General features: G+C 42.3%; 1 protein-coding gene across 2 annotated transcripts; it reads right to left on the bottom strand.

Moving 5' to 3' along the window:
• Positions 1 to 1,848: 1,848 nt before the first annotated feature.
• Positions 1,849 to 23,039, bottom strand: c2cd2l (c2cd2 like). 2 transcript variants are annotated; one of them, XM_082550173.1, is made up of 15 exons: positions 22,700 to 23,039; positions 22,005 to 22,443; positions 9,803 to 9,898; positions 9,587 to 9,706; positions 9,164 to 9,274; positions 8,459 to 8,566; positions 8,231 to 8,330; positions 8,010 to 8,142; positions 7,387 to 7,451; positions 7,016 to 7,137; positions 6,304 to 6,475; positions 6,095 to 6,193; positions 5,611 to 5,744; positions 4,961 to 5,174; positions 1,849 to 4,040 (listed from the first exon to the last, which is right to left on the bottom strand). In XM_082550173.1, exons 2-15 carry the CDS (start codon positions 22,356 to 22,358, stop codon positions 3,796 to 3,798), a joined length of 2,073 nt encoding a protein of 690 aa, XP_082406299.1. In that variant the 5' UTR covers positions 22,359 to 22,443; positions 22,700 to 23,039; the 3' UTR covers positions 1,849 to 3,795. The 2 variants fall into 2 exon arrangements, with proteins under 2 accessions (XP_082406299.1, XP_082406300.1); XM_082550174.1 differs by having other exon boundaries at positions 5,611 to 5,705; positions 22,700 to 23,036.
• Between the last annotated feature and the right edge of the window lie 2,733 nt (positions 23,040 to 25,772).

Here is a 25,772-nt window from a genome sequence, read left to right as displayed (position 1 = left end):
CAGCACTCATGTCAATGCAAGGGGAACTCTTAGGGTTGAAAAAGGGATGCCGGAGAACCTCCGACGGTGTTATGCGCTGGTTTGCATCCAAGGCCAACATCTGTTTAATTAAGCTTACAAACAAACGTTGGCCATTTTCAGGTCCTCTTCTAAACATCATTTTAGAAGACAAAATCAACAATGACTTATGGCAGGGGTGTCAAACTCAAATACACAGTGGGCCAAAATTCAAAACTGGAACAAAGTCACGGGCTAACATTAATATTTATTGAAAAAAAAAATCTTCCTCCAGATATAAGAATGAATCTTTTCTTATGGACTCAAATAAGTTTTGCTGGAAAACTGAATATGGAACAAGCAAAGCTTAATACTAAACAATATATATATATTAGCTGTATAATACCAGTGGGCCAGCTCTAGTAGTAATTTGGTATGGCTTCGCGGGCCAAACGTAATTAGGCTGCGGGCCAGAGTTTGACACCTATGTTATAAACAGTACATCTGCATAATGACTGAAACCAGCCCACTGAAGGAACAATGGGCTGTGAGGTCAGTTCCTTCATCATTATTATGCAAATTCTCATGACCATTGATCAACAACCACTGATTAAAGCCCACTGATCAATGGCCATGGTTACCATTCACAGAGAGTTGGGGAATGGCTGCAATTATAGCATTATACGGTGGTAAAAGATGTACCGTTAGGCCCCTCAATTCAGAGATGGTCTTTCTCTGTTCACGTAAATGGCCTCCTTGACTCCCCGCTCAAACCAGTGCTCCTTCCTGTCCAGGATGGTTACGTCCTCATCAATGAAAGAGGGTCCACTGGCCTGTAGGTGTAAATAGACTGCAGAGTCCTGGCCTGACCAGGTAGTTCTTCCGTGTTGTGCCATCCACATCGCCAGAGGTTGTTTGGCAATCTTCCTGGCACTTAACAGCGTACACTATGTTACTCTCTACACTATGTCGGGGAACCCAATCCTTGGGGTGGACCAATTTTTGGCGCAGCGTGTTTTAGGGTTTAAAAGCCACAGAAGTAAGTCCCCAAAAACTCTTGGGCCCCTTCTGGTGTTACTAGTCAGCGAAGACAATGAAATGCAGGGAAGAGCCTCACGAAAGCAAACTTATTAGTTGTTAAGGAAAATGTTATAAAACACTTCTTCAGTAAAGACTCAGAGAAGAGAAACACACAGAAGGGCAGCTCCCTACTGAGAGACTCGCGCTGAGCACTGCCCCGGTCTTTATTTTATACTCCATTGAACGTATGTGTGTGTGTGTGTGTGTGTGTGTCTCCTGCTGATCAAAGGGTCATATAACATGAAGGTACAAAAGGTACATCCTTGGTCACAAAGAGGGCAGTCTCCCCCTCACCCTAAATAACATGGTGAGGAAGTCCAGCAGTTCATCTATATGTAAAGAAGCACTTAAACTAAAACAGACATAGCTACGTTAATCCTACCGTAAAACAATAAAACCAGGTACAAGCTCTCTCGTTCTCCCAGGACGTGGGGGTGCATTCCTGAGGTGCACACCAAGCCTGCAGCCTGCTAGAGATCACACACAATTGATTATATGCCTCTAAGTATACATGGTTGAATATTTCCTAATACAAATCACTACATGCAGTATTCTACCATATGCAAACTTATATCACTAAAAGATTATACTGACTACTAAATACAATTTTCCATTGACATTAGTACATGTAAGTTAATTGCAGGTACAGAAAGTTATGTTCTTTTAATGTTACGCTGTAGCCCATGCGCCTTCACAGACCTGCAAGTGCATCATAAAAAGGAACCTTTTATGGGTTATTGAAAATACAATGAACGAAGTCAGGTACAAAGATGATGCTTAAAAAATAATTTATTTGCAATAAATTAAATATTTAAAATATAACAGAAGTCATCAATTTTGCAGCCACTTTTTGTTTCACAATACAGCCACAAATCTTTATTCATAACGTTTGCTTTATGTGCCTTTAGACGTTGAAGAGGCTTTGTTCTCTTCTTCAGCATTTCAAAATCCTTTTATTAAAAAAATTATAATTTCAAAAAACAACCATTTATTAAGTTTGGTTTTTCTGAAGTCTCATAGTTAATGCAGTCAGTTAAAAGATTATTTTCATGTTTTCAGACAAGACTCAATTGGCCCTAAAACCTATGTACAACTTCACATACTGGATCTATTTGCCTTCAAAGTATGCAAATGCTTTCTTAAAACCTGTGGCTGCTAGTAGATTTCATTAAAACCCTGAGTACCGTATTTCAACTCTAACCCACACCGAGTCCTCTTGCTTTGCCTGAGCGCAGCATTAGTGAACACTGAGACACACCAATCTCCTTTTTTAAATATAAACTGCAGAAATATTTTAGCGTGACGTACATATATCTAAAAAATATTACATTATCATAACAATCCCAAATGTTCATACAGGAAATGCTTTGCTATATTAGTTCATTATTAGGAACTAATCACATGGCAGCATTCTCTGCAAACGATTTCACCCGCAACCCTTTTGAGGCATTTAACACAACATGTCCTGCACAGTAATGATAGCTGTTACAACAATGAATTCTGTAGAAGCACGAGAAGAGGCGAGCACGCCTGATCGCGTTGCTGTTTTCCCCCGACAGAAGACTGCGAGACTTTCAAAAGTCTAAAAATCAGCTTCTGGCTTGATAAATAAGGTGGCTGGTTAGATTTTCAAAAGCAAAGTGAAGATATGATACTTCAGAGAAAGCACCTTTGTCAAAGTAAAAGTACAATATGATCTTTTCAGGTTTTTATATAAGATACAACATTTAACATTATTCTAAAACCAATGTCGAAGCAATCATGGATGGACATTATAGCTAGATCAAGACATTTTTTTTAAACTTACTTAAACTATGTGTTGAAAATTACATTTGTATGGAAAACACACCTTAATGTCTCTATATTATAGTGTAATGTAGCTATGATGATTAGTTGTAGGGGGTTCAAATAAATAGCACTTGTTTAATGGGGGCGATCGTGGCTCAAGAGTTAGGAGTTCGCCTTGTAATCGGAAGGTTGCCGGTTCGAGCCCCGGCTTGGACAGTCTCGGTCGTTGTGTCCTTGGGCAAGACACTTCACCCGTTGCCTACCCGTTGTGGTCAGAGGGCCCGGTGGCGCCAGTGTCCGGGAGCCTCGCCTCTGTCAGTGCGCCCCAGGGCAGCTGTGGCAACAATGTAGCTGCCATCACCAGTGTGTGAATGTGTGCGTGAATGGGTGGATGACTGGATATGTAAAGCGCTTTGGGGTCCTTAGGGACTAGTAAAGCGCTATATAAATACAGGCCATTTACCATTACCATTTAATGAGTCCAACATATTAATAAATTACACTTTAACAACAAGCACATTTTTACATGTGCTGTTAAAAAAAATAAAAAGTCAAAAGTGCAACCAAGAGCATAGTGGCATTTTACATCATTAAAATGTTTTGGAGCGTTTTCACCACCAGTGCCAGTCCAACAATCCCAGAAGCGTGGAACATTTCTTTGTAGCTATTCCCATCTCCTCCACCGAGCAGCAGATTCCTCCTCAAATTTAACAACAATTCAGAGTCAGCGATGTGATTAAATGAGACTTCTGTCCTGAAAGTGCAATAATTTCTATCCAGAGGGGAGCCCTCCCAGAGGTATCCTCCTTTAAAGCTGTGCAGTTGACAACCCACCTGGGGCGCTCAGCCTGTCAAAGACCGTGCTGACGTGTAGTGATAACAGAGAACGCTCTCAGGATGACTCGTGTCCATGTCTGCTGGCCTCGAGAATTAGTTATCCAGTGCACTAGCTCCTCCATTGGCGGCCTTGCCTTTTGATTTGCCAGAAGAGCGGAAGGAGAAACGTTTGATGAGGCGCCGGGAGAAGCTGCCAGACTTTTTACGGCTGATGTTTGGTGCGGCGGTGAAGTTATTGCCCAAGTTGGAGATGTCTTCGTGGGACTGGCTAAGGCAGGACTCTTTCTCTCGATGTCTTCTGCGGAAAAGCAGCTTCGTCCCGCTCTGCAAAAAGCCCACTGCAGGAAACACATCGTGGAGTTACTTCTAGTTTCACAAATGATTTCAATTATTTCACAACATACATGACAAAAAATCCATGCATTTTTGCGACAGGCTGCTGATAACAAAGTGCCTGAAGACATCATCTAAAACTGGCTCTCTAAGTTCTCTGTCATGTGTAGACACAGCACTGACAAGAGTTTGGAGCCTTGTTTTTGCTTGAGCAATTCATAGGTCAGTGTAACGTAGCTTACCAAGCTAAAAGAAAAAAACATTCCTCTGAAAACAGTCAAGAACTGGACTGAAAATGAGTGAAGAAGCAGAAAACGTCCAAAGAAAACTTTGAAAGACCATCAGAAAGGTCGCATAACTATTGTTAAAAAGCACTTTGAAAATAAAGTCTGGCTCCTTGGAAGCAAAATATAAAGAAATGAGGGGTGGCTTAGTTTACTTATTACTGCTTCTCCCACTCCTCTGCCTCACCATTCAAATTTAATTATATTGCATGAAAAAAATAAATTAAATTACAAACAAACACACGTTAGTTTGGCTTTGTAGATGCTGAAGTATGGCCTCTAGAGGGCAGCAGCAGTAGAGGAACTGACTGTGGTAAATCTGTGAATTGAACCTTTAGTCCTGATGTTACCTAAGGCTATGAAATATTTGTTTGCATATAAGATACACTGTGCCGTTATTAATATATTAAAAAAAAAAAAAGTGAGACATGAAAATTAAATCTAAAAGCAAAACGTCTTTGAGACTGAAAAAAATGTAAACCTGCTCATGAAATTCTGCTTTAATGACAAAACAAGAAACATATTTGAATAATTTACAGAATATTTCAATAGCTGAATAATGTTTTTACAGTTACGCTTTTCTGCGAGACGTTACTGAGAACTGGACCTGGATTCTTTACAGCACAGACTGCCTGCGTTACCTTTATGATCCTTGAGACTCCGGGTTTCCAAGGCACCAGTGGAGCCAGTATCTGATTCCACATCATCCACAGAAGGACGCTCTGATACGTCAGAGGGCGTGGTTTCATCTGGATCATGGTGACGCCCTGACCCGTAATGGTTGCCGTGCATGGCTGCGTCCATGGCTGCAGCGTAGCCACTTGATAATGCACTGTTATCTTCAGAGAGTGGAACCTGAAGCAGAGAAATAGATGTCACTACTGAAATTACACGCCATTACATGTATATGACGATTAAATTCAAATATACACGATTATCAGCACACTTTCTTTTAGTGAGGTTGTCGAGCGCTCCTGACACGTTTTCAAAGATTCTCGGGCAAAAATCAGGTCAGAAGATTCTCATTCTTCTGTAAAGTGGTCCAGTGGGGGGGCTGTGGACTAAATTTAGATCACACTTATTCTGCCCGGCTCCTCGTTGTATTTTACAGTAGATTCCCAGTAGCAGTCGCAGCAGTTATTAAGGCTTACAGCTAATTTAATATAAAGACTGAAGGTTGGACTATTTCCTTTCAATCATTATACAGGTAACTGATAACCACAAAATCGCTGAAGTTTTCAAATCAAACTCAAAGCACGTGTCTAGAAAGATGGCGTTTTCACTCTCTGACCTTTGACACACCCGAGATGATTAGCGTGCTCCTTTTCGTCGGTGTCTTCCGTGCTGCTCTGGACCCAGACTCTGTCAGCTGCCGTATGGCGGTTTCTGCAACAGGATCCAGGCCATTAGAGAGGCGGCTGCTCTCTGAGCAACAAAAAACACAAATATGTAAATCAGCACTATACTAGCAGACCACCATGTGCTATTTTTATTAAAATATATTGCTGAATTAACTGCTGTTGCACTACATATAAGTTTGTGCTTATCTTTTATCTGTTTTGTGTCAGCAATTAGCTTCCCGCTGCACCAAAAACAGCACGTAACTCCAGCCCGTGTGCGAGTTATGTGATGCTTTTGAAAAGGATTACCTGCACGGAGCGCACGATGCGTACTCAGAGTGCATTCCTCTCGACTCGTGTTACTCTGCTGCGTGTTGCTTATCCTACTTTGCATCTGTTATGTAAAACAAATCTGGTTTTCAGGGCAGAACTCACTGCTCGCGTTGGGGCTGCTGCTGCTTCTGCTATCAGGCAGCACGGTGGGTTTCTTCTCATTCACCTCCACTTTAGACGGAGAACGCAACGGGGAGTCACCTGAAAGGGAATGCTGCTATTTCATTTCTTATTATTGACACTACTAAAAAAAACTCATCAGGCACCTGCCCTGCCTGGTTTGGTGACATGCTTTGCTTTGTCAAACGCACCTGGACTGCGATCGAGTTTAAGTCGGGACTGGACCGTCGTGACGGTGGTGACGATGGTTCCGTCTGGCATGATGGTTCGGTCCACGTCAACTTTCTTGGTGGGGGTGAGAGAGGAGCGAAGTAGCAGAGCTTTGTGGGCACTGCTAGGCTCCTGTGTTTCTTGGTACAACAGCTGGAAGAGGAAAAAAAAAAACAAAAAGTGTACAAGCTGGAGGTTTCTTCCTGTTAAAAGGGAGTTCTTCCTTCCCACTGTCACATAGTGCTTGCTCAAAAACGACTGCCTGATTGTTGGTCTTATATAAAGCACCTTAATCCAACTGTTGTTGTGCTTTGGCTCTATATATAAATTGGAAATTAAGTTATTAAGAAATGACAGAATTTGCCAAATGAAATGTTACCCCACAGAGACAAAGCATGTTTATTCTCATTTTCTCTCTCTTTAAAGACAATGTGGACTAGAAGAAAGCCAAAAAAAAGACCAACAAGTTGGCTGCTGGAAAGTCTACAAGAGATCTGACACAGCGATTATAAGAATGACAATGGATTTTGTATCAGCTGTTACACAACACTGCCTCTTTTGTTGGGAATCTTTGATAAAGTCCAGATCTAGATAATAAACCGTAACGCAACCTTCGTTCTGCGTCAAAGCACAAGTAAGAATTTCAAACACTCCCTACACTCTTACAGAAATCTAACTCGTCTGGTCACTCACCTCAGCGGTGATGACAGCGTTTGGCGTTGAGTCTTGGCCAGACCTCATGGACAATACGTGCTGCCCAGTGGGAACTTTACCCTGGATGTCCAAAGCAATGGAGGCGTGACCTGGCAGGAATTCTAATCATATTTAAACACAAAAAGAATATAAACAAATTGTACAAAAAGCAAAAAGGTCTTTCCTTTTACTGTAGTTCTGAGGCCAAAAAAAACTAGCCTCTCCAGACATCACAAAATGCTAACAAAGACAGTGAGTCTGCCAATACTGCATTTTCAGCACTGATGACTCTGCTTAAGCTGTAATATGTTCCTGCTGATCAGCTTTCTGAGCAGCAGCCAGTAGTAAATTGCTATTGAACTATGCCTTACGTTCCCGTTTGCCACTCCGCTCCAGAAGTCTCACTCTCAGCTCTTTGGTTTCTGGGCCCAGCTCCCTTCAAACACAGGAAACAAATGAGTTAGCATTACAGTGAAACTCCATTATCCAAGTATTATTATTTCAATTAAATACGTTTCTTTCTACAGCCATTACTTCTCTGGAACATTAATATTAATACAAATATTTTAACTACTTGATTGTGACTGTGACATTATGGGCTCAAGAAATTCTGATGTTGCTAAATCTGAATTGGAGCATTAAAATAAAAGATCCCCAAAACTGTTGCAACTTTAGGGAGTTTAGAAGAAAGTATTGTGGTCTAGTCTTCAGACCAGGCTTAACACCCAGTTTCAGACATTTCTTTCTACTCTTGGATTTGTGAGAAAGAGCTCTGGCTGTGAGCACAGCAGCTCCACCACTTGCTGTTCAGACCTTCTGGTTGTAAGGGGCAGCCAATCAGAAGAGAGGAGGATTATTTTAAACTGTGAATCATGCAAAGCTGCTCTAGCAAAGTGCAGGAATAAAATGAGGGCTGCAAATGAGGCCAATAGGTGACCTGCAAATGCATCACAATCATTACACCCTGAATCTGCTTTCTAACACGGCAGCTTACAGAGTAATATCTTCACTCCATTCCAGTGCAGCATTGGCACTGCTGGGCACAGGCAGGAAGCGGGTTGTTCTCTCTGTAGACGGTTGGTCCAGGCTCAGGACACAGCACAGCTCCCCTGATTTAGACCACTGACCTGCAAAACACACAATGACGCAATGAGACTTCGGTAATCAGCAGGAAGCTGTGCGGAAATGATCTGACGCTGGGGGAAAATATCTGACCTTTACTTAAGGTCGCCCTGAGCTGCCGGAGGAGTAGTCGTCTCACCAAGACACTCTGGGATACAGAGTTCAATCCCACTGAGAGACTGTCCATGGGGGCCTGGGAGTGTGCAGAAAGGGGGGTGGAGAGCTCAACAGTGAAACAGCTTTAAGTACATCATCTATTTTATTATATAATCTATACATCTTTTAGTTAATTTGTCTCATTAAAGGCAGTAAATTTCTCACCAAAGGACTGGACGTCCTGAGATTGAGGACCATGGCTGGCTGAGTGCTGAACAGAGTATCTTCTATCAGACCCTTAATTGTGTCTATGTCTGCTTCACCTTCAGTGCACTGTGAAGAAAAAAGCACACTTATTACTCAGTGATGGTTAACCAACACCCGCTGAACCGAACTAACTACAGCCACAAATTGAGGGTTTATTTATTTCATCTCAATTCTTACAGGATCCCAAAGGAAAAAAATTACTGCAGCTTTAATCTGAGAGCATTTTCACCTCTGGGGGGCTGAACCAGCCTTGATACTTCACCCACGCTGGGCTTGCTACGCCGTATAAAGCAGGCTTTTTATATTCCCGTATGGTGGATGTCATTAGTCAACACAATGTCTTGTGCTAAGTATTTGTTTCCTTTTTATTTTATTAACGTTGTTACTTCCTCAGACAAATGGCATTTAATGGCATGCCCATTTATATAACAATATTAAAGGACGGCACTTCCTTCGTGACTAATCTTGGGTTTAATGGGATGGAAAGTCACTTGCATGCAAATCAGTGCATGCTGATTTACAAAGAAGACAAATTAGATACGGGAAATTTTTTAATGTGCGTTTCCTTTTTTAATAACACACGCATGCTTTTAATTTGAAAAATGTGACGGTCACTGAGAGCAGTGACATCAAATTAGTGCCATTAGCGGTAAGCGTTCCCACCCGTCTCTGCAGCTTGCATGGAGACACGGTCAGAGAAAACGACGGCTGCTTGGAAAGACTCCAGGATATCAGCAGCCCCTCATCCTCCACCTCCTCCAAGCACGCCACAACCTGATGGAGGTAGACGGAGCGGGGGGGGGGCAGGGACGGTAAGAAAATAGTAACAGGCAGTTATAACAATAGATATTCTCTGTGCAGCAAATTGTCATTAATAAATAATTGTCTTACATTAAAATGCATCAGGTAACAGAAAAACATTTCACATTTAATGACCACTGCAATGAGGGCACAGATGACATGCGACTGTCTGTGTAAATTTTCACATTTGAATAACAATGCAAATCACGCTCTGACATTTGTTTTTTTAGAGGTCTGGTCTCCCGTGTACAAATTGCTAAAATCCAGGTGCAGTGCTTCAGGTACCTTTGCCACCACAGGTGCTATAGTGATCTGATAGGTGTCCATAGAAATGGCAACTGGCGACTGCTGGGTGACCGTCACGGGTAACCTGACCCTGTCTACTGAACAATTACAGTGCAAAATCTGCAAAAGAAAAAGAGAGGAGGACAAATACTCATGCATACATACACTCAAAATGCACTGCTCCTGATGTCACAGGTATAAGCAAAGATTACTAACCATTCGGTTTGCTGACTGGTCAGTGCAGCTCACGCTTTCTATTGCAGAGGCAGCACTTATCTGGAGGCTGCTGTCAAAAGTGATCTGAATGGAGCTCTGGCAGAGACAGAGGAAGAGAAAAATGTCCCAAACATTACACACGAGAAAGAGAAAAGAGACTTTGAGATGACAAAAGATGTAACAGTGCAGGGATACAGCCTTTAATACAGCTGACTAGCAGCTGGGTATGTGGAACTTGCTTTATGGACCTTTGATCATATCATAAAGTAAACTGCTAATTAATCCTGGTATTTAATGCATTTAAACAGTATCTGCTCGCATAGCTCTTCCTAGATACACTCACATAAGACAGTGACTGTGTCGTTCACATGTTGCTCATCCAATGCAGTCTTTAAAAAGTAAGAACTACTGTTTGTTCCTGTTTGTACACTTCCCTGTTAAAGCAACCGCACTGTCTTTGCAGAAGCCCAAATGTTCCTTATAGCTGTAGTAACCATGACGATTACTATGCGATCGTTTTCTTGTGTTTAAGTTCCAAAGTGCAAGTGAAAAGACTGATAGTAGAATTCACATGTATCTATAGTCACTCTTGTAAGTGCTATACGGCTATAAAAAGGCAGTGCTGAACAAATGCATGCAAATGCATTATTGAATTTACAGTTCATGGCCGACCACAATTGTGATTTAAGCCCAGGCAGCTGCATGGATTAGTGGGCTCAGATGAAAAATGTCCGAAAATACTGACAAAAAAAACCAACACATGTAGTGGTAATTGTGTTAATAATACATTTATATAATCCTTTTTTGTAATCCTTCAGAAGTTGGGAGATTTAATGCTCCTGGCTGCTGAGAAAACCCCATGTCTCAGACCTCGTAGCAGCATCTATTTATCAAGTCGGTGCTTACTCGAGCTTACAGCCGGGCACGTTTTCCTGTGTGGAGGACAGCCCTAACAAGAGGAAGAAGTAACTCGGTTTTAAGAAAAGATTCAGCAGAATCACACGGGCACGGCGGTGACCTACTATCACTATGTGTGCGTGTGTTGGCCAGAAGATCTGTTTTACTGGACAGCTTTAACTGAGAAGCGCGAGAAAACAAAATCCCCTATTGTCACAGCATATGTTCCACTAGGTCCAAGTCCAATCTGTATCAAACACAACAGCAGAGGCGGGGCAGAGGTGGGAGGATGATATAACAAAGTTTGTGGTGTGCGTGCGAGTGTGTGTCTGTGTGTGTGTCACTTATTGCAGCCAGAAGGGCAGGAAGCCAAGTGCTATGCCGCAAGCTTACGTAGGTTCCCCTGGACTAACACTGCAGTCACATGACCGCAGCGTACAACCGGCTGTGTTTACTTCAGTTGGCCGGAGCCTCTAAAACTGCTCAGTCACCCAACTGTTCATTTGGATTAAAGTGCAGAGCAAATATGATATATCAGATTGAGAAATACAGCTTAAACCCTGTCTGTGTCACTGCAGGCGGGCACATTAGCATCTTTGCCGTGGAACTAAACGGAGTCATCTAGCAGAAATTATTACGAGGAAGGCACAGCAAAGTCCATTTTTGTAGACTGCTTTTACAACATTTTGCTTGTATTAGATGGCTTCTGGTGTAATTATAGAGTAAATATAAGAAGACAGGCAACAAAGCCGCCTGCAGTGAAATGAGGACATCACACTTTGATCGCCACCAGAAAACAAAAAAGACACCCTTGAATCCAGAGTCAGATTTCTGGCGAGTCAAACTGCACTTACAGCACAGATTTGTGTTTGTGTGCATCAAACTTGCTAATCCGTGTTGAAAGGAAACTGACAAATTTCATTTTTTTTCTTTTCCAAATGACTCCAGTAAACATGGCAGCAAAATATTGCCAGCATGTGTCAATCACTCATCATTCATAGGGAAAAGAAGGCCGGCTCGCTCCAGCTTTGTTCATGATTTCAGTTAAAAATCATTTTCTACTCTTATCTTTTTTCCAGCACTATCCTTTTTTGGGTTTGTTGTAAGATGCACCTGAAAAATTATTATGGGAAAATATTCAGCCATTATCGTTTATTGTATTTTAGCAAGTTAATAGAATATCTAATTAGCAGTAGGTTTATGGTTTCTCTTCCTTCCAGGGAGTTTACACCCATTGGCTTTATAAGGAGCCATCTGCTGCACTGTGGTGTTTTGTATCCTCCTTGGCAGAGGCTACAGACCTCATTTTGTCATGGAGAGAGCAGTGCTAGTAGCATGGCCGCTGATTTGTCCTTGTGATCCACCGCTGCTCAACAGAGTGTATGTGAGGGGTATTTCTGGGTAGAGACAGTTCCTGAGGACATCCATAGTGTCACTTCAGGTTTGTCAGCGTCCCCCCCTTTGGGTCTAACTGGCTGAACGCCTCTGAAAAGCATGTGGGTCAACCAGAAATACACTCCCCCATGGCTTCTGATGACCCTCATTTTCCTTCCCTATATTTTATGTTATCTGAGCTTCCTGCTATAACAAGGTGCACGATTGGAAAATTACAATGTTCATGCACAGGAAAAAGCATACATGAAAATTATTATTGATGTAATTACTCAAAATGGCAAAATAACAGACAGGGTCTGTGTGAGGGCAATGTCAACAAACTGAATGCGTACATGCTGCCATACTAAAAACAGCCAGAGGGCTACACCTTGGACAGCTCTCCGTCCAGCCCTATGATGGACCATGATGGACACGGAGAGACAGACAACCGTTAGCTCTACAAATGGAACTATATCTACTGTCTCTACTTCTTCTATCAATAATGCAGCTAAAATTAGCATTTTTGTATAGACAGTATAAAAGATGGATGGAGCCACTGTGACTTTACCCACTGCTTGCTATGAAGCCTCGATCTGAGTAGTTTCTTCTATTTCCACCTTAGTGATGTGAAATTGGATGTGACAGGTTATGGCTGTATCTGACTGAGAAACAAAGGAAACTGTAAGCCCATTAGCTAATTAGCTGAAGCTGATCCTAGATAATTGTTCTTTCTAAATGTTAGAATTGAACTGAATTTACAAAATGGACATCATGTTCTATTTAACATACCTGAAACGAGACACTAAGCTGAGGTTTTTACTGACATAATAGAGCAAGCAGGCACACCTAGAAGTCTTAGCAACCAGAGGAGTCGCTCCCTGTTGGCCATTAAAAAGACCATCATTTTTTTATATTGTCTACTATTTTTTTTCTACAGCTTTATTGCTTCATTATCCCACAAGCTATAAATCTGGAAGTGGGAGTACAAAGAGAGGGAGTTCTTGAAGTTTCTCCTAAAACCAAATGGCTAGCATGTGAGATTAACATGCTAGCCACTAGGATTTAACACCCAGTCACTACTTTTTTTTACTCTTTTAGGAAAGCCATAGTCCAACACCCACCATGTGAAAGCTTGGGTTACTATTAATACTATTATTAATACTAAAAGAATGATAGTACAATTCATGTATTTCTATAGTTACTCTCCTAAGTGCTATATGGCTAAAAAAAAAAAGGCAGCGCTGAACAAATGCATTATTGAATTTACAGTTCATGGCGGACCACAATTGTGATTTAAGCCCAGGCAGCTCCGTGGATTAGTGCACCGGTCCCCAACCCTCGAGCCATATAAAAATTATAAACAGAGTCCGTCACAAAGGGCAGCCCTGGTGAAGTGTCCGTTAATACTGGCAAAAAAAAAACCCCCAACACCCACGATGTGAAAGCTTTCACAGGTTTCACAGTAGTCCTGTAAAAGAATTAAGGAATTAAGAAAGGAACCAGCAGCCAGGTGCTGCTGATCAAATGCAGTTTGCTAATCAAATGCTGATCAAACGCACTTTGCTAATCAAATACACTTTGCTGGACATACCAGCATTTTCACCCCAAGGTCAGAGCATGCAATGCTCAGACCGTACAAACCCAAGAACTACACCTCAGACTCTACAGGCATAGGGTTGCCAACCGTCCCTTAAAAAACGGAATCGTCCCGTATTTAGAAACAAAAGTACATGTCCCGTATTGAGCTAATAAGGGACGCACTTTGTCCCGTAATACAGTGAGAATCAAAAGTAGTCTATAACTTTTAATGGAATTAACACTTTGTTTGAAAACATAATTCCCAGCCCCTCTCCTGCTTTGTGACCAATGAGCTGACAGCACACTTATGACAATTCGAGTATGACAATTCAGATTACCGCTCATCTCATTGGTCGAGGAAAGGTCGCTTACGGAGAAAATACCGGAAGACAACCGATGACCACAACAACAAGCATGGCCAACAGGGAAACAAACGCCGACACTGCGGTGCAAGTCTCGGACGGCACACTGTGCGTCCATAACATGAAGGTTATAACAGAAAATCTGTCGCTCGCTCTCTCTGTCTTTCACTCACACAGACACACCACCACATCAACTTTGCTAAATTGCTAATGAAAAACATTGATCAGGCAGCTGTGATTGAGCAGCAATGTAAATCCAACTATTTTCACGGTTGTTGTGGTCGTGATCATTTTGTGATGCCACATGGAAAAGGCTCGGATGAGCTTTCCAAAGTTCTACAAGTTGTGCCTCCATCGCTTGTGTCCAGATCACACGCTGCACAGCTGTGCTGCAACGTCTTTTTCACCGACGTTTACGTGTTTGCGCGTGAGCAGCTGCGGTGACACCCTCACGAGCGATTGATGATCGGGAGCTGGTCGTGAGGTGTTAATCGCTTCTCGTTACCCCACGTATACTACACGACGCACGATGAAGGCCAAAATCGGGCTGATCACCAAATCGGTCGCACGACTCAAAAATCGGCTCAAAATGGGCCAAAAATCGCACAGTGTAAGCCCAGCATTAGAGCAGCAATGTTTGTTCGCTCAGAGAAAGAAAAAAAAAGGCTGCAAAAGTACAGGGAGGAATGGGAAAAGGAAAACACCTGGCTGGAAAAGTGCACTGTGTGCTGGCGCACTTTTTCCATAGGCATGCTTCTATTGGTGGGCACATGAAGAACATGAGGGGCATGAAAGCTCGGGGAACCCTTTACCAATTTTTTGTCCGCCAGGCCATGGCAGAAGCAGATATGGTATGTAAACACTGGTTTGTTTTTTTTAAACCCTCTGGTTAAGGTTAATATGGGCATGTGCAGTGAATATCAGGGCTATGTGGCCAGAAGTGTAATAATATAATTTATTTTGTGTAATAAACAACAGCAAGGATAGATGATTACAACAAATAGATGAATAATACATAAAAGTAATACATAGATGAATAATGATGATGAGTTATGATGCGTAATCATGGGAACAAGCGGGTTTACAAACAGGAGCAGCTGATTAGCTTTAGAAAAGCTGAAATAATACCTCAACTGAAGCCAACTGTACTAAATGCACTAAATGTGCACTGTTACAAGAATATTTTTCGTTCTATTGCTTTCTATTAATTTATATAATTTTAAGTTAAGTAGGACAGAGTTCTTTTAAAGAAAGATTTACTTATATTCTCAAAAGTTAAGCATGACAGGCTTCTGTTTAAGAAAGAGACCTGTTTTACTGTGTTAATGTTGTCATTGTGAGCTAAAAAATAAATGGCTAAATGATCATTTGTTTCCCATATGGTCATATCACAAAGAATATGCATCTGCTTAAATCAAATTCAAGTCAAATGGTTAAAAAATAATTTCACACACAAAAAAAGAGCTACCACACTGGGAAGGGTGAAGACAACTGGGTTGCCCGGCCCTGGCCACGAGGTGTCCCTTATTTATTTTTCAGGGAGTTGGCAACCCTATACAGGCATCAGGTAGCATGTTAAATGTTAAAAGTTCATGACAGTACAGCTAGAAAAAGACTGAACCAGTGTGTTTGGAACTTGTTTGGAAGGGTTACCAGGAGAATGTCTCTCCTATTTAAAAAGAACATGGCAGCTTAGCTTTGCAAAGCCGCATTTGAACAAACCACAAGATTTCGTGAACTTTGGATGAGACGTTTGCTCAAAATGCACCGCCACATTTGGAAAACACCTAATGCAGCATATCAGCACAAACTCCTCATACCAACTGCCGAGCACGGTGATGGAGGGGTAATGATATAGGAAAAAAGAAAATTACCAAGTTGAAGTCCAGACCTCAAATCGATTCAATCTAAAGAAAGCTGCGCATAAACAAATGCCTGGAAACCTTGATGGACTGAAGCAGTTGTACAAAGTTGGCCAAAATTCCTCAAGAGTGATGTGAGAGAGTGATAATGATTAAAAAAAACGAGTGCTGCAAGTTATTCCTGCTATAGACTCTTTTAGAAACTACTGAATCAGGGAGTGTTCTTAGCTTTTTACATGACTGCACCGAGTCATTAAAGGGTTTTTTTCTAAAGTATACCTAAGAATTGTAAAAAGTTACAGTGAATCTGGAAAGACAGTAGTGCCTTAAGTATCCAGTAATCCATCTTCACTTCAGAATTTGTTCAGGTACTATTAAATTTATGTTGGATATTAGCTGAGCCTATTTAAATGCTGAGTCATAGCCTCAGAAAGAAGTTGGCGTAATAGTAGATTTTGGCTGTTCAAATAAAACTGGCTGGTGAAGATGGAGCTCATCATTAGCTCTGACTAAAGGATGAAAAGGTTGGTTTCCTGCACTATGGTATCAAATCAGCGCTGAGTGTTTAATGTCCCCTGTTGTTAAGAAGGAACCTACTTGAGAATAATCACAGGGCATTAATCATCTACCAGCAGCTCTCAGAGGGAGAAGAAGTGAACTGTGTCCTCAAGCTATTCACCAGACTCTTTATAATTGCAGATTGTGAATATACAGGGAGCTTCCTTCCCTGCAGATGTACGCTCGTTTTGTCCTCCCCTACCACTCAGTAATGATGGCTTGACAGCATGTGTCAGCTGCACACACAGGCTGCTGATGCCTTATGATCTGCACGTCTGGGGCGGCCGACCAGTCCAGTCCTTCAAGACTCCTCTACAAACTAATCCAGCCAGAGACATCTGAGTAGCTCCATATCGAGTCATTTCTTCTGAGGCAAGATTATATCCAGAGGCTCACGCTGTAAATACTTCAACAGACAGGACATTTTTGCTGGGTAAACAACTGAGAACTGAGTCTGCATAATGGGAATACACTCCAAAGCTACAGGAAGAGACCAAAAACACAGACATGCTGCTGCCGATGTTTAAATTAAACCATGCTACGCAATTCATGTCAGATCAGACGTAGTTATAGTCGGTGTCAGAAGTAAGTATTTGAGATTATTGTGCAGAATGTAAAAATCACTAGAATCTGACATCAGAGATGACGTACTTCTGTTAACATCGCAGCAATGAGCTGTAATGAAGCCTTGGGGCCTTCGCTGGACTACAAGGACAGACGAAGCGTGAGAAGGGGGTGGGGTGGAGCTGGTGGTAACAAGTATTAGTTACTGAGACAAGAGGTAGACTGTGTATCTTCGAAACCGTGAAGAAGAATGAAGCACGGCTGGTGCTCCACCTGTTTACCCTGGGTTTGCAATCGTCTTCTCTAATCTGTATCAGATACTGTGTAGGACACAGAAAATCAAACCTCATGGCTTTAAGTATCTGCAAAAGAAAAATGCCTAGCTTCTTTCTCTCCTCACACAACAGTCTATTTGGGTAGTATAAGCATTCTGAGCTGTGCCGTTCTGCAGCACAAATGTACTTTCAAGTCATATTACATTTAAATAAGTCCTCATTAGCTGCCTCAATATCCTGCAATCTCACTACAAAGGGATGAGGCATTTGTTGCAGTTTATGTAACAAGCCCAAACCCCGGTGTCAGTACTCAGCCCTCTGAATCTTTTTGTGTGTGTGTGTCTCATCATGCTGTTTCAAATGCTGGACATCAGGGTCAGGGTTGGGTCTGCCCTCTGGAATGTTTTGCTACAAGGACAGAGCACTGTGACAACACTGAAAATGAGCGAAACAGCAAAAGGATTCCTGGCCTTACATCACTCCCCGCTGTAGTCAACAATATATCGACAAGCACGCCAGAGTCAGCCGTCCGGGATGAGGGATGTTCAAAACTGCACAGTCGCGTCGCTGACACGTAGGAAGATATCAGGAAAAAAAAAGACCCTAAGACACTTTTTGTTTCAGTGATCTCTTTTCAATGTGGCATCAAACCAAAAACCTGCATCTAAAATATCAACTTTCGCAATCGAGAGCAGCAAAGTCTTAAAAACTTTATGTGGTAAGGTCACAATAGCAGGCTAGATCACACTGCCTGTCATTTCAACTATTTTACTTCATAATTTGAGTATAAAACCAGTTTTTCCTGTATTAAGCTGAGGCACATTCTCAAACTTGTTGTTTCCTGACTTCAAGTGAGGTAAACAACAGAGCCACCAGCTCATAGCTGTGTGTGTGAGTGGCAAACAGGGGTTTAGTCCTGGCTAGGTAATGTAAATAAAATTCATACACTGTATGAAAAAAATTAATGTAACCACCAGGTCTGAAAATAAAGCTGCGGAAATGACTTAAGCTTTGATTCTTTGACTCTCAAAAAGACATTCAGCTGTATAGAAGCTATAAGACAGTGACCTTATTCCTCACTCATTTAACTTTGTGAGGTTGTTTGTTAACTTCGAGTCTTCAAAGTCTATAATCAGGCTCCAAAGAAACAACAGGATGACATCCAAATGCCAGTTTATGTATGATGGTCCACCTCTTTTATACACTTCGTGATAAAATACAACAGGAAGGAAGTTTTATGATAAATGAAAGAAATATTGTTAATCTGGTCATTTTTAACAGATGAAATGGGACCATCAGTGCTAACTGGGGCTTATCTCCACAGGAATTTTCGGGGACTGTTAGTACATATATATTAAAATAATTATTGGGAAAGAATAAATCATAAAAATACAACTTGCAGACTGGCAGGAGGTTTGATGAACCCTTTCTGTTGCTCTAACTTGATCTTGCATGCTCAGTCAGCTTGCCTTTATTTGGATAAATTTCAGCATAGTAATTATTTAAAGACCTCTGTCACCATCAATCTTAAGTGCCGGAAAAGTACTTAGGTTAATGCTATAAAGGATTTGCGTACTAATCCCCACGATGACACTGAAGCACCACCTCCCCGGTGCTGTGTTCCTCCGGGGAAGCTCATGTTTTGCCCGATGTAGAAACACAATCATGCACGTCCGAGGAGAATATGAGTCTTTGGGACCGTAATATATGTTCACGTGTCTGTTTTCAGAGCGGCCACAGAAACCTGCCTGGCAGGTGGCAGAGCCTCGCTGTATGCGAGAAGCAAAGAATGCGAGGCGACAAGTTTCTTGCCACTTAATGCTTGCCGTATCGCCGCGGCTCCTTACAGCAGGTTTTTCCAGTCTGGTTTTTACGTGGCAGGTGAACATAATACAGCTAAGACACACTTAACTGGCTAATAGAACACGATACTACTTAATAATGAACAATTGAATAGTGTCACATCCAATGCACCTGTTGTTGATGGTAAAACGGACGCTATGGAGACCGAAGCATGTGCCCCTTAAGCTTCAAGACAAAGACTGCTTCTTAGATTACATCCTGTGGGTTTATCTTTGAAACAAGGCACACTGGTGATTTGGTACTTAAGAGTAATGTTCAAAGGTTCATTAAGAAACTAACATTGATTTGCATATGGCCCAGACACAGTTAGAACAACAGCTTGCTGTGTTTGCAGACAGTATGACTAGCAGATATTTTATTGTGATGAATGAACTCGGGAAGCTCTGGTTCACACACTTGGCTCACAAACTAAACACCCCATGGACAAACACACACAGCCAGCTCGTCTCTGTGTCCTCCAACATTGACTTGCTTGCCCAGTGTTATAAAATCACCTCCCAGTGAACTTCAGACACTTTATTCACCCTTTTTCTGCACCTTTCTAGTCTAACTCAAAGTCCCTTCACTGTGGTCTGAAAGCATTTCATAAGTTGGAACAGGGGTCACAGACCGCACACACACAGTTCATGTGACTATAAATGAGCTATGAGCAATTACAGCCAGGTGACGGTGCTTTTTATCTTTGAATTATTGTAAAATCATAAAACATTTTATGAAGGTAAATACAGCACGCTCGGCACCTGGAAACTGCCACTAAAGGCTCACCCAGGGTTCACTTCAGAGTTTGAGTGTCTTAGTAAATGAGAGTGTCAAAGGTCAAAGCAGATCAGCCAGCCGAGGTCATAGTGAGATAACTCGGCTGACAGCAATATAGTGAAGAAAAACGATCCACTACAGCACCTCTGACTATCAGCACAAAACGGGGTTATATGAAAGCAGGTATCGAAAGCTCAACAGACTTACTCCTGCATACAAAACATGTACAAAGTGCAGAGAAGATACACTTTTCTGCCACTTTATTAGATACACCTTTTGCCTTTAGAGCTGCCCAAATTCTGTGTAGCATGGATTCCACAAGTGGCTGGAAACATTCCTCAGAGATTTTGGTCCATGTTGACATGATAGCAGTTGATGCAGATTTATCCGCTGCTCATCCAAGATGTGAGTCTCCCACCGCATCTCAAAAGCGCTCTGTTGGGTTGAGATCTGGTGACCGTGGAGGTCATTCGAGTACAGTGAGTTTATTGTCGTGTTCAAGAGATCCGATTGAGATGTTCTGAGCTTTGTGACATAGTGCATTATCCTGGAAGCAACCATCATCAAAAATACTTAAATGGGCTGTGGCATTAAAATTATGTTCAGTTGGTACTAAGGGGCTCAAAGTGTGCTAAGACAATATCCCATTCATACAGTGGAGGATGGATTTTCATGTTGCGGCCCTACCATCCAAATTTTGTAGCTGAAATTGAGACTCATCAGACCAGAGCCTATATAATCTGTAGCCTCAGATTCCTGTTCTTAGCTGACAGGAGTGGTCTTCTGCTGCTGTAGCCCAGAGATGCTCTTCTGCACACCTTGGTTGTTACAAGTTGCTATTTGCATTATTGCTATTCCTCTATCAGCTTGAAGCAGTCTGACCATTTTCCTCTGACCTCAGGCATCAAAAAGGCATTTTTACCTTCAGCAACCACTCAGATTGCTCAGGTTGAACTTCAACAGGCTGTCTTCACCATATCTGCATGCCGAAATGCTGCCATTTAATTGGCTAACAAGATAATAAGATATAGCTGAGCAGGTGTACCTAATAAAGTGGCTGTGATTGTACCTCCAATTCAAAGAAACGCAAGGCAAGCAGTCTTCAAAGCTCTGTGCTCTCATTTAGATGTTTAGATTCTTATCTGTCACATAATGCCATTAATGACCTGAAACAGATGGTGAGGCCCTGATCCCAACTCATGGGGTCAGTCTGGGGTCACAAGAAAAGGTGCCTGAAATACTCGGTTATGAAAACAGGTCATCTTTTAAAGAAAACCAAATACTTGCATTGTAATAATTTTAATGGTATTATTTCTGAATAAATGCTCTCCTATGGAAGATGTTTACTCTGGACATCTGCAGATGAGCTCTCAAACAACAAAGGTTAGGTGACCCTCACGAATCAGAAAACAAGTGCTGTTTGTTGCAGATGTGCAATGCATGTGATTGATCTTGTCTGACCCCTTTAAACTCCCCGCCAACTCATCTCTCGATAAACACGCACGGTTTTAAAAGTGGGGGGTGTAGAGGAGCCACCTCCGTCTGACTTTGATTCACACAGATGAAAGAACGACTTAAAGGGAGAAAGACCTTTAGGGACACTGGACACAAAGTGGCAGGCTGTCTCCAGTGCTGAACCCACTGAATCAAACATTGATGCGTTACGCTGCGTTCTAACTGATGGCCAAGGTTACGAGCTGAAGGGAGGGTGACACAGCCATTCTTTTCATTCTGCCTCTTTCCCGATTTGATCAAACACACATCTACTTCTTCCCATGAGGGTATAAGACTATTTTTATGAGGTGTGGGTGTTACTGTGGCTGTGCTGACTGCTCTTGCGTCTCCACTCTTTTGTGCATTAAATCAGAGCTGTTACGCAAGGCTCTGCCCCCCATCCTCTTACCGATTAGACACTCCAACTCCCACACCTCCACCTCCTCTGCCTACACACACACTTCCAGCTGCACATGAGCACACCGACTGTATCAGCTCCTGCTTAACTATTTATGCCTCCACTTAATGGAGTAACCTCTTGTGCACACACACTGGCATCATGTTTAATCAGCTCTCTTGTTAAATATGATGTATTAAAAGCTTAAAGATTTCAACTCACCCCATGCCTGCAAGCTTGCTCGTTCAGAGCCTTGACCCAGGTCCTCTGAAACAGCTCCCTGAAGGACTTGAAGGAGAACAGAGAGGTCAACAAGCCTTTAACCCCGGCCTCAGATGTGGGTCGTCCATCCCGGCCGGAGCGGAGCTTCAGCAGGAAGCCCCACAAAGCTCCGGCCAAGCTCTTATTTGGGTGCTGCCTCCAGGCTGGGTCTCGGCTGTGTCGCTTTGCTGCCTTCCTGGCTCTCCACAACCGCAACACAGTCAGCGAGTACTGGAACAACCATCCCAGCACGATGACCAAAGAGGCGAGGAAGAGACCCACCAGGCACAGCCAGCTCAACTCCTGGAGCTCCATCACCGCCTCCAGCAGCCTCTCATATCATCAGCTCCAGATGGAAATAACAGGACTGTGAGTGGTGAGCAGATCAGCTGCTTTCAGCCTGCGAGTGGCAGCAAACAGACGGTCGCGTTGATTACCGGTAATGGAGAATTTACACCGTGGTTATAACGACAAGAACCAATTTTCTTTTTTTTTCTTTTTTTTAGGTCAAAATAAAAATTTGTATTAAATTAAATTAAAGATTAGGCTGTATATTAAAAAAAAAACCTACTGCGTTTGCGCCATGCATGTATATAAAACATGTATACGATATCTAATAATAATATACAGAAAAGTCACATAACGTAGCTTCATACCAAGCTGAAGTTTAAGCGGTCCGAGCTGCAGGCTGCAGGTAATCGAAAACAAATGAAGCCGTGTTCATGGCGATATGGAGCGCTTCCAACAACAACTGTGTCTGTCCCATCTTCGAGCGCTTAGCGATGCTTCAGTGTGTTTGTTGTCATCTGTCGATCCCAACACAAGCCTCCAGCTCTCCGCCTGTGCGATACGGGCTCCGGCGCATTTAAAATCTCCGCTGGTCTCAGCTCCTTCCTCCGCAACCCCTCCACGGCGACGATTTAACAAACAACAGCATCGGCAGACAGGTGGCGCTGCAGGGGACGGACTCATCAAAAAAACGGAAGCTGGTCGGACCTTTCAAAATAAAAGGAGGACACAAAACGGCGTTTGTGTGTGGAGGGTTGTTTTTTTTTTTTAAATAAATGTTTAATGTTTCAAGCACGAATACAAATATGACAATTACTGTCAAAAGACGCAATCAATTGCCAGAGAGAACAGTGATTACTATAACAATGTAAACATGCAAAAGACTGCTACACAGATGCAAGCACACCAACAGTATGTGATATTAAATTAAATATCACACTGGGAAGAGAGAAAAAAAACAAGGGGAGATACATTTTATCTCAGATATCCAAATCAGTGGGAAGGGAATCTTTGGTTTCATCCTTTTCTCAACATTAAGCAAGAATTTCTGTTTGCGCAAAATGAGCACATGTTCTCATTAATACTGAATCATACTCTAAGTAATTATTTATAAGGATAGATGTCCTTCATTATCTAAAAATATGTTGTCAATTGAATGTAGAACTGTGCCATACTTATTTACTTGGCATCGATCTGCTACCAAGTAAACACAGGGCCAGTCTCGCTGATACCAATACTAATACTTTTAACCTATAAAGGCAGATTAGGGAGAGTAGTGTGTCATGACTTATGGGGTGAATCAGCATTAATTTGCAAATTCTGAACCCATTCTAATTAGCACTAAATCACAATTAGTTAATACAACAAAACACACCTTTCAAATTCTTATATAGTGTTTGTTTTTGGAGACCAGGAATATAAATGTGCCTGTCGCTTTAAAAGACAGCCTTTGTTCTTTAAATGTGCTATAGGCAATAAATAAAATAGATGTCACAGTCAACACAAAAAATGCTCAGGCATTTTTCATAGTGCATGTTTGCTTTTTGTGAGTTTCATCAGCTAAATACAAAATCAGGTTCTGTGTTTCTAAATAATCAGTTACCAAGTCATTGAAGGGCAAAATGTCTTTGTGTTTACTGTATGCTGTTCTCACATGGCGAAGACTCATATGCACCATATGTCAGTCTACGTCCCTACCCTTACCTATGGCCTCTGGTGAACCTTGTCCACTCCAGTGGCCTTGCCACAGGAAGTTGTTTAACTGCCTCAGTTGCCTTGCCCCGTTGATGGACGAGTCGTCCCGCTCATACCCGGACTCTGCTTCCACTGAAGAAGTGTCAGTGGGATTAAGGAGCTCCTCAAGTATTTCTTCCACCACCAAATAATAGAGTCGCCTGACAGTTTGCTAGAATCTCTTCGAGGCAGTCTGAAAGTCTTTTTCCATGACCTCTCTAAACTCCCCCCAAACCCGGGTTTTTGCTTCAGCTACTGCCCAATTCGCATTCTGCCTGGCCTGTCGGTACTTATCAGCTGCCTCTGAAGTCCCACAGGCTAACTGGCTTGGTTAGCCTGTGGGACTTCAGAGGCCTGATGGTTCCCTTCACCTCCAGTGTCCACCATCTGGTTCAGGGGTTACCACCACAACAAGCACCAACCACCTTGCGGCCAGAGCTCAGTGCACAACTTTCACCAATGGAGGTGCTGAACATGATCCATTCAGACTCAATGTCCCCAGTCTCCCTCGGAACGTTGTCAAAGCTCTCCTGGGACCTCTGCCAGGTGTTGGCAGCGCACCCACACTATATGTTTTGGCGCCCCAGGTCTGTCCAGCATCTTCCCCCGCCACCTGATCCAACTCATAACCAGGTGGTGATCAGTTACCAACTCACACCTCCCTTCACCTGAGTGTCCAGAACATATGACTGCAGATCTGATGATACAATTACAAAATTCATCATTGACCTGCGGTTTAGGGTGTCCTGGTGCCATGTGCACTTATGGACAGCTCGTTCAAACATGGTGTTTGTTAAGTCCAGTAACAGAACAGGGCTTCAGATCTGGCAGGCTGTTACATCCAATTATGCCCCGCCAGGTCTCACTGTCATTGCCCACATGAGCATTGTCTCCCACTAAGAGGATGGCGTGCCCAGGTGAAGCATTCTCAAGCGCCTCACCCATGTACTCCAAGAAAGCTGGGTACTCTAAACTGTCATTTGGCACAAAAGCGCAGATGACAGTCAGGACCTGTTCCCTGATCTGAAGGTGCAGTGAACAAACACTCTCATCCACCAGGGTAAAGCTCCAATATACAGGCAGCAAGCCAAGTGGATACTAGTAATGACTATGTGTTGTTTCTATATATACTTCACTACTAAAGACATTTTGTATTGTGTCGAATCTCATCTGAATCTCACAGTTCATCAGAACAGTTTTTAGCTCATTTGTCATTCAGAGCTACAGATCTCTCACTTCCCTTAATGCTACTTTATCTCAATGGCTTTGGTGCAGTTCTCATATCAGGAAAGTCATTCTCACACCTCACCTTTTTACTGTAATCAGATCACTTAAAACATTTTTCAAATTGTAACACTAATTAACCCTTCAGAACTGCTTTAAGTCTTCATGATGCAGGTTTAACAAGGTGCTGGAAACATTTCTCTGAGATTTTGCTTCATATTGAAATAATAGCACCACACAGTTGCTGCAGGTTTGTCATTCGCTCATCCATATTTCCCTTAAAATGTCCTTTACTGGACTGAAATCCAGACTGTGAAGACCAGCCCATCTGGTACCAACAACCAGTTTCAGTCACCTTTCTTCCACTATTCTAATGCTCAGTTTGAACTTCAATAGGCTGTCTTCGTGATGTCTACATCGGGGACTCTTCACCATCTTCAAGCAACTTAAAGAAGTCCAGATACTTTTATTTTCAAGCTCCTT

The sequence above is a fragment of the Aulonocara stuartgranti genome (assembly GCF_965226115.1).
Source record: "Aulonocara stuartgranti genome assembly, chromosome: 10".
NCBI lineage: Eukaryota > Metazoa > Chordata > Actinopteri > Cichliformes > Cichlidae > Aulonocara > Aulonocara stuartgranti.
Note: the sequence above shows the minus strand (reverse complement) of the source record. Positions and strands in the feature narration are given on the sequence as shown.

What these genes read in the sequence shown, in the direction of transcription:
- c2cd2l (XM_082550173.1), bottom strand. Translation starts at nt 22,358, where the DNA reads ATGGAGCTCCAGGAGTTGAGCTGGCTGTGCCTGGTGGGTCTCTTCCTC. An exon ending in AGCAAGCTTGCAGGCATGGG is followed by an intron (nt 9,899 to 22,004) that starts GTGAGTTGAAAT and finishes TGTCTCTGCCAG; the next exon opens with AGCTCCATTCAGATCACTTT. An exon ending in GAGTCTCAAGGATCATAAAG is followed by an intron (nt 4,041 to 4,960) that starts GTAACGCAGGCA and finishes TGTTTCCTGCAG; the next exon opens with TGGGCTTTTTGCAGAGCGGG.